Source organism: Eupeodes corollae, chromosome 2, assembly GCF_945859685.1.
Source record: "Eupeodes corollae chromosome 2, idEupCoro1.1, whole genome shotgun sequence".
Lineage (NCBI taxonomy): Eukaryota > Metazoa > Arthropoda > Insecta > Diptera > Syrphidae > Eupeodes > Eupeodes corollae.
The window spans coordinates 134,234,645-134,249,945 of NC_079148.1; the positions used below are offsets into that span (position 1 = coordinate 134,234,645).

The following is a 15,301-nucleotide window of genomic DNA, read 5'->3' on the forward strand; positions in this document are numbered from 1 at the left end:
CGCAAAATTTTAAATTTACAGTGGAGCTGAAGTTCACACAAATTATCTTTCTCACAAAAAAAAAATGTATACAAATATATGAAAGTGACACCTAAATAGCTGTCACTAACAAACCATAGCAACAAATTTCACTTTACGTTGTGCAAAATCGTTCATTTTGATGGTCAACAATCACCTTACGCGATTGCACCCCAGATGTTTTTTGTGGAGACATAGTCTTTCTGATTTCTTTGATTTTTTTAATATATATATTTCGTAAAACCTGTTTCTTACACCAATAGTGAAGCCATACCCTTAAGATTCCATATATATCTTAACACTTATTCTCAAACTTTAATTACAATAAAAAATTCGTTTTGGTATCACTCTTTCACACGAAACGCTCTTTTTGACAGTCGCCTTTGCATATGCGATTCCGTGGAATTTACAATTTAATATAAATTCGCATAAAATAATTACTTAAAAATGGTAAGATCAACTTAAATGTTTAATAAACTATTACTTCAAGTGTTCTTAATAATATTAACTCCTAAAAACCGTCGCATATCGTGAAAAATCAACTTTATTTAAATTCTAACCTCGAAAAAGTTGTGACGTTTTGTCTTTTTAAGAATCAAATTATTCATTTTTTGCATCCCTGATTCTGATTTTATTATTTCGTTTCTTCTTTATTTTGGAACAGAGACCTTTGATGCTTCAGGGACATGAGCGTTCCATAACGCAAATCAAATACAATCGCGAAGGTGATTTGTTATTCTCCTGCTCCAAGGATCAAAAGCCCAATGTTTGGTGGTCATTGAACGGTGAAAGGCTTGGCACCTACAACGGCCATCAGGGAGCGGTTTGGTGTTTGGATGTAGATTGGACATCGTCCAAACTCATTTCCGGTGCCGGTGATATGTCAACAAAGATCTGGGACGTTGAATACGGATCAGTGGTTGCTTCGATTCCAGCTAAATCGTCAGTGCGAACAACCCATTTCAGTTATTCGGGCAACCAGGCTGCATACTCCACGGATAAGGCTATGGGACAGAACTCTGAGTTGTTTATCATTGATGTGAGGAACGCCGATTCGAGCATATCCGATCAGGATGCTATCCTCAGAATTCCCATGTTGCAGTCCAAAATTACATCGATGTTGTGGGGTGCTCTCGATGAGACAATCATCACAGGTAAATTGAACACTTTTTCATTGTAGACCGATTTAGAGTGTAAATTTTGAATTGTTTTTCTTATTAAGGTCATGAGAATGGTCAAATATCTCTGTGGGACATCAGGAAAGGCAAAGAAATCAACTCGGTCAATGACCACACTGCCGGCATCAATGACATGCAAATGAACAAAGATGGCACAATGTTCGTAACGGCCTCAAAAGATACATCAGCTAAATTATTCGACTCCGAATCGCTCATGTGCTTGAAGACCTACAAAACCGAAAGACCCGTCAATTCAGCTTCCATCAGTCCGATCATGGATCACGTTGTTCTTGGTGGTGGTCAAGATGCCATGGAAGTGACAACAACCTCAACTAAAGCTGGCAAATTCGATTCACGTTTCTTCCATTTGATCTATGAAGAAGAATTCGCTCGTTTGAAGGGTCATTTCGGTCCAATCAACAGTTTAGCATTCCATCCCGATGGTAAAAGCTATGCATCTGGAGGTGAAGATGGTTTTGTTCGCGTTCAAACATTTGATAGCTCGTATTTTGATAATATTTTCGAGTAATCCGATTTAAAAAAGAAAATAAGAAATAAACGTTTGTAAATTTTTATTAACAAAACAAAACAACAGAAAAAAACAACCCACATAGCTTAACGTGAATGTATTCCAAGTGTACACACAATTTTTGTCGAAATATATTCATGGCAATAAACAAATTGAAAATGTGTCAATCCTTTGTTTTTATAAGATAAGTTTTAATTTATTGAATTTCTTTTTTTTTTTGTAACAATAACACATGGAATATGAAGAACAAGAAGAGATTATAAGATTCTTCTGTGGCAAAATACAAAGAAATATTTATTTGCGCCGAGATACACCCACTAGAATTATGGAAGTCCTTTAGAAAAACGAATTCTTTTTCTTTTTTAATATCACCTGAAAAGAGGAAAAAAGATTTCTTTATAAAATCAAAAATAATTAAGTATTTCATTATAAATGTATTCAATGAGATTAATACCCTTATTATGGTTCGCGAATCGAACGTTCAAAGTGAGATATTTTCATAAGCGAACTAACACATTCGACATACCAGGTTGGCGAACTTTACAATTCGAGTTCGAAATTCGGTGCTACCATACAAAAAAAGGATGGGATGCGACCCACACTGATAACTTCCCATCCCGTGTGTCGATTTATCTTGCTTAAAAGTTTGTAGGTTTTCGTGTTGGGTTAAAAGAGTTGTTAGTTGAATAATTCTTTAAAATAACCAACAATATTTTTCATATAAGGAAATAGTTTAGTTTGAAAATCTAGTTTTGTAAAATAGATTTTTAGTCGAAAAAAATGTTAACCAATTACAGTAGCATTTCTTAAATTTTAACAAATTAGATGAATGAAATTAATTTGGGAGATATCAAGAACCGAACATCAATTTTTACCAAATTTGCGTACTATTTTCTGTAGATTGGATTTTTATAAAAAAAAAAATTAATGAATATCGAAGACAATATTTTTAAATTTTGAAAGCTTTTTGAGTCGTAAGTAAATTTTTACCAAGTTAGGTTTTTATTTTTTGTAAAAAATAGATTTTCCTCAAAATTTAACTGAGTGTTGACAACAATATTTTTTAAAAGATAAAATTAGTTTAAGGCCAATACCTCAAAGTTGTGAAAATATATTTGAGTCGAAAATCAATTTTTACCAACTTTTGTTAAATTTTCTTTTTTCATTGTTTGTAAAAAAACTATCAATTCGACTTTTCTCAAAATTTTACGGAACGTTGAAAACAATATTTTTTAAAAGACAAAAGTAATTTCAAGCCAATATCTCAAAGTTTTTAAAAGGTATTTGAGTCGAAATTCAATTTTTACAAAATTTTATTAATTTTTTTGTTAAGGTTTTTTTTTTTGTCAAAAAAACTGTCTTTTCAATAAATATGATTTAAATTTGAACAAGCATAAAAGTGTTCATATATGCGTTTCGCCCTGATGTAATGGTTGGGCTCATCAGAAGATGATTTATTCCAGAAAATATGCATCAAGACAAGGTTTAGTGGTCATCTTCTGATGAGCCCTCATTCATATTCCGACCTACACAGCATTGTACAATGGGGAATAAAAAATCATGTGGAATTTAATGCTTCGAAAACGCAATGCTGTCTTGCATCGTTAAAGCGAAATAAACCCTCTTTGCCACTATCTTTGAGTGGCACTTGCATCAACGAAACGGATAATCTTGACATCTTCGGAATGTGCATCAGCAACCACCTTTTGTGGAGCGATCACATACGCGATGTTGCAAAAAATGCAGCAAGATGTCCAGGTTTTTTTGAGACGTTGCAAGAAATTTTTCTCTCCGTCGGATCTGGCTACAATCTACAAAACCTATATACGTTCGAAACTTGAATATAACTTTCATCTCTGGGCTGGTGCTCCAGTAACTTATTTAAGCCTCTTAGAGAGTATTCAAAAAAGAGCTTTTAAAATGATTGGTGACATTAACATCATCAAATCGTTTACATCACTCATACATCGACGCAAGGTTTCTTGCCTCACCCTTTTTTACCGTTATTTTAACGGACTATGCTCTGGTGAAATAGCCAGTTGCATTCCTCCCCTTAAACAATTTAACCGTAATACCGGCGCTTCTAGGAATGCCCATCAGTTTACCCTTGAACCCAAATTCGGCCGTACTATGAAGTTCATAGATTCTTTTTTTAGCCGTACTACTCGAATGTGGAACGCCTTGCCACGCTCTATCCTTCTCTATCATTGCAATGTTCAGAAATTTAAAACCAATGTACACCGACACCTCCTATCCAACCCTTCTCTCTTTTCCTAATGCTCACAGTGTGTCTTTGGCATATTAAAGGTATAAAAAACCCTTTAAGTGTTTGCTAATTATATATAAAAAAAAGAAAAGGTTTTTGCGAAGTAAAGTTCTGAATTTGAAATTCATGATACTTGAAAAACTAACTAGTTGTTTTGGTCAAAATGTACGTTCAAAGAATAAAGTTGACTGCAAATAAAGTCCCTTATGTTGCCTGAACCTGCCTATTGTCTTTAATAAACCTGTCAATAGAACAAGGACAAGAGTCAAAAGCTTTTTTTTTTACAAAAACTTATTTGATTCTTTAGGCTGGTAAAATTCCTACCATGCATACATGCAAAATGAACACGTTTTCCAAATTGCCTTTGATGTACAAATCCCGTGGCATTATGGTTAGTGCGATGGACTGTCCAGAGGTAATCATCTTTTTAATTTGATGAATCTTTACAGCGTTGAATATGGCGTCGACCTGGTGGCTACTGAAAAGCCATTGTATCCAAGAAGCGGCTCCTTTCTGAATCTTTTGCTGTACGACACCAGACTGGCAGTTACATACAAAGTGGGTAATCACCCTCGAAACTGCTTACAGACAGTCGAGTACGACAGTGACCACTGCAGACTGGCTGCTTTAGTGCAGATTCCGAACGAACGCGTGGAGTTGGAGGAATACGTTGCAAGGCACTCTTACAATTACAGTAAGATGCGTTGGCCTCGTTTCACCAACGCCCTAGCGAGAGAACAACGTTCGAATGACATAGGCCCACCAAACAACAGAAACCTGACAAATACAGAAATTGACCAACATTTACAACAGATGGACGAAACAATAAAACGAACGATAGAACGGACAATTCCAAAGTACAAAGAACGGGACCAAAAGTACGCTTACAGAAACGCGACAATTGACGCACTACGTAGGCACAAGAGTGGCTCAAAAACTTGTACAGACGACTTACAGACCCACACGACTTGGAGGTTAGGACACTGAAGTCGTCAATAAAAAATGTCAATCTGTTGATTAAGGAGAACTACAGGCTATCAATTAACAAGTACTGGGACCGCAAGATCCGGTCAGTTAATTCAAGTGACCCTAGTATGTTCCCCAAAATCAACAAGATATTCAGGAAAAAAACGATAATGACCTTCCGTGTCTTAAACTCCAAAGAACTGAAGAGAACAGAGACGTACTCAGGACGGCGCAAATAGATCCAGAGGAAGCCATCTTTGACATTGACTTTTACATAATTCAAGATCCGAAGGAAAAAGTGGAGGCGGTAGGAGCTGCTTTCCAGCAAGTGTACAAGGTGAATGTGAGCATTCGCCCCAACCACGACCTGGAAAACAGAGCCCCACTTAATCACTTTTACCTTCGAAATGATATGACACAATGGCGATCTAAGAACCGCGGTTTCATGCGGTTCATTGACGATTCCTTGGCAAATGCCATAATCGCCGAGCAAACGGGACCAAGTCCCTGAAGAAGGTTGAGCTTCAGCTCATCTTCAATTCAATAAAAAACAAAAAGTCAGCAGGCGTCGATGCTATATCCAACGTTGTACTAAGACATTTACCAATGGAAGCAATTGACATTTACACCACGCTCTTCAATAATGCACTGAATAATGCATATTATCCAGTGCATTAGTAGACCGCTGTGGTTCATCCTCTCCCGAAAAAGGGAAAGGACAACTCCAACCCGTCAAATCTTCGGTCCATAAGTCTTCTTCCGAGCATCAGCAAAGTTTTCGAAAAAATCATTAATAGGGCTCTGACTAAGTGGGCTGCGGACAACAAAATAATTGCGGATAAACAGTTCGGGTTCAAGGCGGATCATGACGCAAATTCATGCTGCGTCTAAACTCGTTTCTGATATCCAATGGAATAAATCAAAACAATAATGCACAGGTGCAGTTCTGCTTGATTTGGAAAAGGCCTTTGACACCGTATGGTTAGAGGGTCTTACCTAAAACTGAGCAGGCTTGGCATTAGCAAGCCATTGTTGTATATACTTTATGATATGCTTAACGGTAGAAAGTTTGTTGTCAAAAGTGGCAATGTAACTTCTACCACAACATTCTCAATTAAAAATGGTCTTCAACAGGGAGCCGTGAATTCGCCGATTCTCTTCAGCATTTACACCAGCGATCTGATAGGTAGTCTTACAAAGGCAATTGCGTACGCCGACGATCTAATTGCGTACAGAACGGCCCGAAAGGTTGAGGTTATTAGAATTCTCTTGCAGCGTGATTTCGACAAGATTCAGCGATATTGCGACGACTGGAAACTGAAAATAAATTTTTAGATGTCGGAGACAATTCTGTTCCGGACTCTGTTGGCTAAGGCCACGAGGGATACGTTCAAGAATTGGCGCAAGATGGTGATCGTTGATCTTCACGGGCAGCCATTAGCTAACAAAGGTGTAGTGAAGTACCTCGGTATCTGGTTAGATCAGTATTTATATTTCGACAGACATATAAATGCTGCTCTGACCAGGGCCAGAGGAGCCTTCGCTCTGACGAAACGGCTGTGTTTTAGCAGTCGGCTTGACCCCAGAGTGAAGGTAATTTGCTACATGGCCCTCATACGGCCAATGATCGTTTATGGTTGTCCTGTGTTGTGCCCCTTCCCAGATGGAGAAGTTTCGGGTGTTCGAGCGGCAGTGTTTATATACCGGCTTATATCGAACAGCCGAATCTTCTTCTGTGCATTACTATTCCAACGAGGTCCTATACAACGGGGCTCGAATCAATAGAATTGAAAATTTCGTGATAAAACTCGTTCGAGGTCACATTGCATGAGCTATGTCTTCGACCAACAATTTAATTTTCGGGGCGTTCTATCAGAACGACTAGTATTTTGAAAGTGCACGCTTGAGCGGCTTCATTCCACCAGAGGCATTCCTCTTTTTAGACAAATGCGGTCTGATACAGGATAGATTGGCAGTTCCGTTAATCTACCACGTCAGACGAAGAACCGTGGATAGGCGACTCCTGTACAATCGGAACGTCATGGCACAAGGCGGAGCAGAGCTCCTTCGGTTCAGTAGGGCTGTGTCCCAGCGGGACTGAACTGATGGGGTGAAGCAGGAGAACCAGTTTTGGTGGCTTCAATCGGCACTTGATATTGGGTAGTCGGGATGGGGTTTTAAGCCTTGGCCGGCTTAAATACTTGTTTAATAGTATTAGGGTTTAGTTTTAAGTGGAATAGGCATGGTGGCACACAAAAAAAATACAAAAAAAATTAAAAAAACACAAAAAAGACAATAAAATATAAAAACAAAAAACGTAAGATTTGCTGCTGTGGTTGTTCTAGTTTTAAGAAGTTTGTAGGTAGTTTAAGTTAGTTTTTAAGTTTTATATTAGGGACCTAATTTTAAGTTGTTTATAAGTCAAAATAAAAAAGGATATTGACATTAGTTTTTTTTTTTAAATTTTCTAATAAATACAAAAATAAATAACATTTAAATGAAGTAAAATAGATCTTAGGGCTGAAAGACATTAGTTTTAAGTGTTATGGTTTAACTTAGAGTGTCCGTATGGGACCATTAAGTTAGTTGTAAGTTATGGATAATTAGGCTAGTTTTATGAATTTGTGTCTAGCTTTAAGATAGGTTTAAGAATGAACTAATAAAAATTAATAAAAAAAAAATGCGATGGACTGTCATGCGAGAGGTCTTGGGTTTGATCCCTGTCTATGCCAACTGAAGGTTTTTTCACGGGTACTGCCTCTTGCGAGGAATTGACAAATTCTCCAAGAGTAATTCTTGTCATGAAGTGCTTTCTCAAATTTGCGTTCGGGTTCGGATTCGGCTTAAAACTGTAGGTCCCTTTCATCCCTGACAACAGTACTCGCACCCTAGTTCTCAAACGGACTGTTGCGCCACCCAATTATATTTATTTTAAATACAAATCTTACAATCTTCTCTTTTCAACACTACGTCACTTGCTCACCATTACTGACTATTTTAAAATTTGCATTTGCGGAGAAAATCGGTAAAAAGAAAATTGTAAATACACACCCGCATGTTTCGCATGCAATTACATACAGTGTTGGAAAAAATAATAGAAATAAGTGTCTCCATCATTTTTAAAACACAATATTTTTATTTTTTTAGCAGTTAAGTCTTTTGTCGTCCCGGCCTAAGCCCATTTGAACACTCATGGGGCATCCTAAAGCGAAGGATCGGAGATTGTTAAACAAAAAGGAAAGACGAGTTGTGGTCAAAAATACAAAGTTAAGTTATTTTTTCGCTACAAAAAGGGTACCATTCTAATTTTGTTTCTATTATTTTTTCCAGGTGGAAGCAACATAATATTCAGAAGTCTATTTTTTATCATTATTTCTCAATATTATATTTTTAAAAAAAAATTGTATTAAGCAATAAATTGTTGAAAATCTATCTGCGTAGTTTTTATTTTCCTACTCTTCACAAATACTTTTTTATGTATTAAAAAGAATGAACGCGAAGCTTGTTTTCATTATTTTGTCCAACACTGTATATGGACTTTTGCCTTTGACTAATCCTGCCGATTTGTGTATCCGAACGGTTGCGAAGAAAATTCCTATCCGATCGGTTACCTCGATAGGGGTGATTGTCTGACTAAGCCTCGCTCTTAACTGACAAAATAATGACCTGAGTTTAAATCAAACCTACTTTATGAAGGCCTCTTGGTGCTCGAAATGCGTTTGACTCTTAAACATACTTTTTTAAGACACTGATCATCTCAGTTTCACATTTGTGCAAAAAGTTTAAGGCTTTTGTAAACATAAAGATTTGATCTACTTTTTTTTGAACTAACAATCTCAAATGTCTAAATTATTACTGCTTATTGAAAGCATATTGCAACTGCCTCCATTTTTTAATCATCACATTTTCCAATTAAACCGGGCTTTCAACTAAGTGTCAGTTATTTAGATTATCAAATCAAGTGTTTAAAATAAACTGATAAGAATATGTTGAAAACGAGAATTTTTGAATTTGATCTTATAGTTAAAGTCGAATATCGAATTCGGAATCGGTAAAGAGCCAAATGAGAATTTTGAAAAAAAAAAACTAATATTACAAAATCCTAAATTGTAAAGGTAAAGATTTGTATTCATCATATTATGTTAAGAACTCTGTTGTATGTTATCATAAGCTCAGAAACGCCATTTTTAAAGAGGTATATTTGAAAAACAGGAACCATAAATAAAATGTGAGATATTCCGTTGGTTGGTGTGGCAGAAAAAACAACTTAATTTTGTAACCAGGGGTATTGGTTTATTTTCTTTTGAAAAAAAAGACCTAAATACTTTTTAATGTACATATGCTTAAGGCAAGACACTCTATACACCGTTATATTCATGTTTTTATAAATATACCCACCGGTTGTCCTTGTAGCGCGGCAAGTTGTTCGGGAGTTGGGGCACAGCCTGGAGGTGGAGGTGGTATACTTATTTGGCCTTGTCCTGTAAAACGTGCGCCAGCATCAAATGTGACAGTCTACACGAATTCATGTCAAAACAAAAAATAAAACAAGAAAACAATAATTTTTTTTTTGTTGCTGAAGAAAATTCAAGATTTTGAAATCACCGGATATTGGTTTATATTCACCGAAGCCATTCTATTGGAAATCTGTTGTTGTGGGGACATTTGTGCTCCTGTGGGCATTTGCTGCTGAGTATTGTAGTTAAATGCATATTGAGGTTGATTTGGCGCAAAGCATGATACTCCGTGTTGTTGTTGCTGTCCATATTGCATAGGTTGTTGGATACCTGCATATGGCGGGGGATTTCCACTCATCGATGGATAGAAATTACCACCTTGTTGAGCATACATGGGTTGAGGATTCCATCGTTGGCTTTCTTCATAGGTAGGTGGTGGAGGTCTCTAATATTTTCCAAAATATAGATATATTATGTACATATGTATGTACATTTTAATCATAATACAAAGAAGCTATGTAAATTTGGAAAATGTTTGTTCAGTAAATAAGGACTTACGTGGTAGGGACTAGGTTCTAATTGGAATTGTTGTTGACCGTTTGGAGCAGTTGGCAATTGAGGATAGTTATCATCTATAAAGGTAAATCATTTAGATAAGATTAGATTTTCATAATAATTTACTATTATCTTTTTTAATACTTTTATTTTCGGCCATTCTAAATAAAACACTTTTCAAAATGAAATCGATAATTTTCTTTCGTCGCTCAAATGAGTGACGAAGACGAGTTAAAATTGAGTTCTTCTTTTGGCTTGTTTTCTTTTTTTCTGTTCTGTAACGTCAGTCAGAATTCATAAATGACAAATGACAGAAGTATGTTATCGAAACCTAGGTCTGTACTTTTCGAATGTCAAGTGTGCTTTGTAAATAGGGTGCCTCGGTAGTAGACTTTTTTCTATTTAAAAATATATACAAAAAGAAAATCGAACGTTTAAGAATTCATTACCAGAAATATATAAAAATCTTTTAAACTTTTTTTTATTGAAATACTATAATTAAAAACAAAAATGAAAGCAAAAAAAATGTAAGCTTAAAATTCAAATAAAATAGGTTGTTCCAAAAGTTTCGAGAGAATAGTTCTTCGTGTGATCTACGGTCCCGTATGCATCGAAGGGGAATGGAGGAGAAGATGGAATGACGAGCTGTACGGGCTGTACTGCGATGTAGACTTAGCTAGAAGGGTAAAAGTCCAATGACTAAGATGGCTGGGTCACGTAGAGCGCATGGAAACTAATGCTCCGGCCCGGAAAGTCTTCGAATCCACACCCACTGGACAGCGCAGTAGAGGAAGACCGTAGATCAGGTGGCGCGCACAAGTGGAAAGTGACCTCACCCAACTTGAAGTGCGAAACTGGAGACATCTAGCTAGGGACCGAGCTATGGAGAAGCTTGTTGGGTGAGGCTCTAGTTCCCATAGGACTGTAAAATTAACATTTTTTGTACCACAAAATATACTGATTATGATCTTACAACAGTTTGGCTGTTTAATTTTATTTATCTCTATTGCAACGGTAAAATACAATGGTGAAAAATTTGCATTGAATACAGAGATTACTTTTATTCATTTCTAAAAATATGAGGAACACAATATTTTAGTTTTACGATTTATTTTATTTATTCTCTAAAATGAATATAAGTAACTAAAAAGTGGACAGATGAAGAAATTTCCATGATTTTGGACTTCATTTAAAAAACAAGGAATTCAATTTATACATTTTAAAAATAAATTAAATATCATATTATTATGGAAACACACAGCATAAATATTTTATAAAGAAATGTTTCTAGCAGACTGTTTCCAACTTTTACATGTCCACTGGCAACTTATGAGGTATAAGATGCGAAGTTCAAAAACTTCTCTTTTAAAGGCCAATGAGTGGAGAAAGTCAACAAGCATCTGCTAGAGAGAAAAGAGTAGGCCTTAGGCGTAAAGCAATTTGTATTGCCGGTGAATTAAGATTAACAAACAAGATAAATACATGAAATATCATTTTTGCCATGACCAAAGAATAATTCAAAATAGTCATTGTTGATGTTGTTATTTATATACATTTTTTATATTTCGATTATACAACAACAAGAAAGTTTACTGTTTCTTCATTGACTTTAAAGCGGTGCGCGTTTGACTATATCGACCGATGAGCACTTTGACACAAACTGCAAGTCTTAAGGATTTCTGGGAAACTCATCCGAATTATGTATAAGAGATCTGTATGATAAAACAACAGCTGCGGTATCGGATGGGGAACAATTGTCAGACTGGTTTGAAACAACGATGGGAATTAAACAAGGTTGCTTGCTGAGTCCACTATTTTTCGCACTCTATATAAATGATTTCCATAGGAGGGGTATTTGGCTGAATGGAATGCAAATTCGATTGCTAATGTATACGGATGACATTGTGCTAATATCAAAATTCACTCAATGCCAAAGAGGCCAGCTGTTTTGGCATTGAGTGAAACTCAAATAAGTGAAGATTCCGATCATTCGGAATTCAATCTAAATGGGTATAACTTAGTGCCATTATTTTTTCCTCATCATGGACTAGCCGTATATATAAGAAATGATGTTACATACCAACTCCAGCCACAATATGGTTTGTGCTCTAACACAAACTTTGACTTCATGTGGTTAAAATTCACGGTAAATAAACACATCATCCACACATGTTTTTTATATCGAAGTCCAAATCTGGACAGAAATTCAACTTTTAACGAATTTGATGCTCTGTCTGACTCCATTCAAAGAATTGTTGCCCATTATCCTCACACTGAAATTGTCATTGCGGGCGATTTCAATGTACACAATTCTTCTTGGCTTCGTTATTCTGGTCAGTCAACACCGGAAGGAAGGTATGTTGAGATCTTTGCTGAGTTAAATCAATTAACCCAGCTTGTCGATGAGCCAACTCGAATACCTGACGTTGCAGGTCAATCCGCCAACACCCTAGACTTGTTTCTTACCTCTGACACTAATAAATACACAATTAGTGTATTACCGCCTCTAGGCACATCAGACCATTGTATCATATCTGCAAAATTCTCATGTCGAAAAACCCCAGTTAAAGAAAAAACTCCTATGAGAACCGTTTGGCAATATGAGAAAGCCAACTGGGACGGTCTCAATGAATTCTTCAGGAACTTTAACTGGTCACTATGCTTCCTCGATAGTGACGTGGATTCCAGCGCAGATATGGTTACAAATTTAATTCTTTGTGGAATGAGAAATTTTATCCCGAACAGGGTAAAATCTATCAAACCCAAAGAGAACTCATGGTTTGATTCGAGCTGTAAAGAGGTTATTAGGATCAGAGATGTAAGTTTCCGTTGTTACAAAGCCAACCCGACTGAGGAAAACCGGAATAAGTTCAAACAAGACATGTAATGGTCATATTCGTCGAACCAAATTTTTGCATGATCAGAAATTAAGGCAAAAAATACTACAATGTCCCAAAGGTAGTAAAAATTACTGGTCATTTGTAAAAAACGTACGAAACACCACGTCATCCTCGGTTCCAACGCTCGTCCACAATGACACTCCCTATGTAAGCTCGATTGATAAAGACAATTTGCTTGCAGCACAGTTTGCTCTTAATTCGACGCTACCGGAAAGTGTCATGAGTCCTCCTGTTCTTGAGAGCGTAAATGATTCAATGGGACGAATCTTCTTTCGCACTCGTGCAGTTGCAAGAGTACTGAAAGACCTTGACATACACAAATCCGCTGGCCCAGATAGGATCTCCCCAATTGTTCTGAAGAGGTGTTCTTCATCGCTGGCAAAACCACTGCGTAAACTTTTCCATCTTTCCTACTCTACAGGTCTTTTTCCGAGCGGATGGAAAATAGCATTTGTCCAGCCTGTCCCTAAAAAAGGCGAATCCTCCTCTCCCTCTAACTATCGTCCAATAGCACTCACGTCCCTTCTTTCCAAGGTCATGGAAACGCTGATTAATTATCAGCTCAAGAAATATCTCTAAGAACGGAAGCTTCTTAATGACCGACAGTATGGTTTTCGTAGCAATAGGTCCACTGGTGATCTCATGGTCCATCTCACCGAACAGTGGAACAAATCTTTACATCGTTTTGGAGAAAGTAAGATTATTGCACTTGATATTTCAAAAGCATTTGATAGAGTTTGGCACCAAGCTCTCTTATCGAAAATGCGTGCTTTTGGTATTGATGAATCTCTTCTTCGTTGGATTAGAAATTACCTTTCTAACCGTTCAATACAAGTTGTATTGGATGGTTACAAGTCTAAAATTCTTAAAATAAATGCTGGTGTTCCCCAGGGCTCCGTTTTGTCTCCGACACTCTTTCTTATATTCATAAATAATCTTATGTCTGCCACTTCTAATCCATTAACCTGTTTCGCCGACGACAGTACCCTCAGCTTTTCATACTCGTTTATAGATTCACATCCTTGTCCTTCGGATGTGGAACTTCAACGGCAGCGTATGATAAGCTCATTAAATTCTGATCTTGACAGCATTGTACAATGGGGAATCAAAAACCGTGTAGAATTTAATGCTTCGAAAACTCAATGCTGTCTCCTGTCGTTAAAGCGTAACATACCCCCGATGCCACTATCTATGAGTGGCACTTGCATCCAAGAAACTAATCAACTGTCAGTACTTGGTATGTGTATCACAGATCACCTTTTATGAAACGATCATATATTTGATATTGCCAAAAATGCTGCCAGGTGCTTAGGATTTCTCCGATGGTGCAAGAAATTTTTCACCCCTTCTGATCTGGCTGTAATTTACAAAGCCTTCATCCGTCCAAAGCTTGAATATAATTCGCATATCTGGGCAGGTGCCCCCAAAACAAGTTTAAATCTCTTGGATAGAATACAAAAAAGGGCTTTAAAAATGATAGGCGATAGAACTATAATTGAAACATTTACATCGCTAGAACACCGCCGCAATGTTTCATGCCTTTCGTTGTTTTATCGATATTTTTACAAACAATGTTTTGTTGAACTAGCCAGTTGCATTCCACCCCTTAAACAATTCAGCCGAAATCGAAAGAAAATTGGAAGCTCAACGAAGCAACCATTGAATTTGTTAGCAAATACAAGTACCTTGGTATATGGCTAACTTCCGGACTAAGCCTAACGGAGCATTTCAAATAACGAGCTAAACAAGCTAGACAAAGCTTAAATTTTACGTGAAATACGTTTATCCCTATAAAGATGTCAAATTAACTCCTAAAATAAATATCTTCAACGCGATTACCAGGGCTATTCTCGGTTATGGAGAACAAGTATGGGTGGACTTACAACATGATGAAGTGGAAAAGATGCAAAGATACTTCAACACAAAAGTACTGGGTCTTCAAAGAGTAACGCCTAAATATGTCTTGAACCTTGAATGAAAGTTGAAACGTGTCTTTGAATACACGATGAGATGTCATATACACTATGTGGAAAGAGTTCTCAGTTCAGGTTACCAAAATTTTTAGCCAAGCTGATAATTGAAAAAAAGATTTTCTGGTCTAGGAGTTGGGAAAATAGCTTTCTCGGAGATCGAGACCAACAAAACTGGTTGTGGATGGCGTAGCAGTTAAAATAATTGAGCGCAAGCACTTAGAGTCTCTGCAAAGAGCACAACACACGAGAACACACCGCTTATACCATTTGCTTGATTATACTGCTGGTGAAGTTTACGTCTCGGATGACTGGGATGTCTCCAAAATTCGCTGGATATTAAAAGCAAGAACAGGGCTCATTATGCTCAATGGAACACGAAGCACAGAAACTGAAAATCTAAACTGTACTTTCTGCAATTCAAAAAAAGAAGAGACCCTTACACATTTTGTGGGAACTTGC

At 36.8% G+C, this 15,301-nt stretch overlaps 2 protein-coding genes across 2 annotated transcripts; one reads left to right on the plus strand and one right to left on the minus strand.

The window, feature by feature from the left end:
- Positions 1 to 317: 317 nt before the first annotated feature.
- LOC129946636 (eukaryotic translation initiation factor 3 subunit I) lies at positions 318 to 1,892 on the plus strand. The gene is made up of 3 exons (XM_056056888.1): positions 318 to 468; positions 683 to 1,172; positions 1,241 to 1,892. Exons 1-3 carry the CDS (start codon positions 466 to 468, stop codon positions 1,723 to 1,725), a joined length of 978 nt encoding a protein of 325 aa, XP_055912863.1. The 5' UTR covers positions 318 to 465; the 3' UTR covers positions 1,726 to 1,892.
- Positions 1,893 to 1,895: 3 nt separating this feature from the next.
- Positions 1,896 to 10,260, minus strand: LOC129946637 (DAZ-associated protein 2). Its single transcript, XM_056056889.1, has 5 exons — positions 10,114 to 10,260; positions 9,973 to 10,046; positions 9,563 to 9,859; positions 9,356 to 9,472; positions 1,896 to 2,097 (listed from the first exon to the last, which is right to left on the minus strand). The coding sequence occupies exons 1-5, from the start codon at positions 10,127 to 10,129 to the stop codon at positions 2,062 to 2,064; spliced, it is 540 nt and encodes a 179-aa protein (XP_055912864.1). The 5' UTR covers positions 10,130 to 10,260; the 3' UTR covers positions 1,896 to 2,061.
- Positions 10,261 to 15,301: the final 5,041 nt, after the last annotated feature.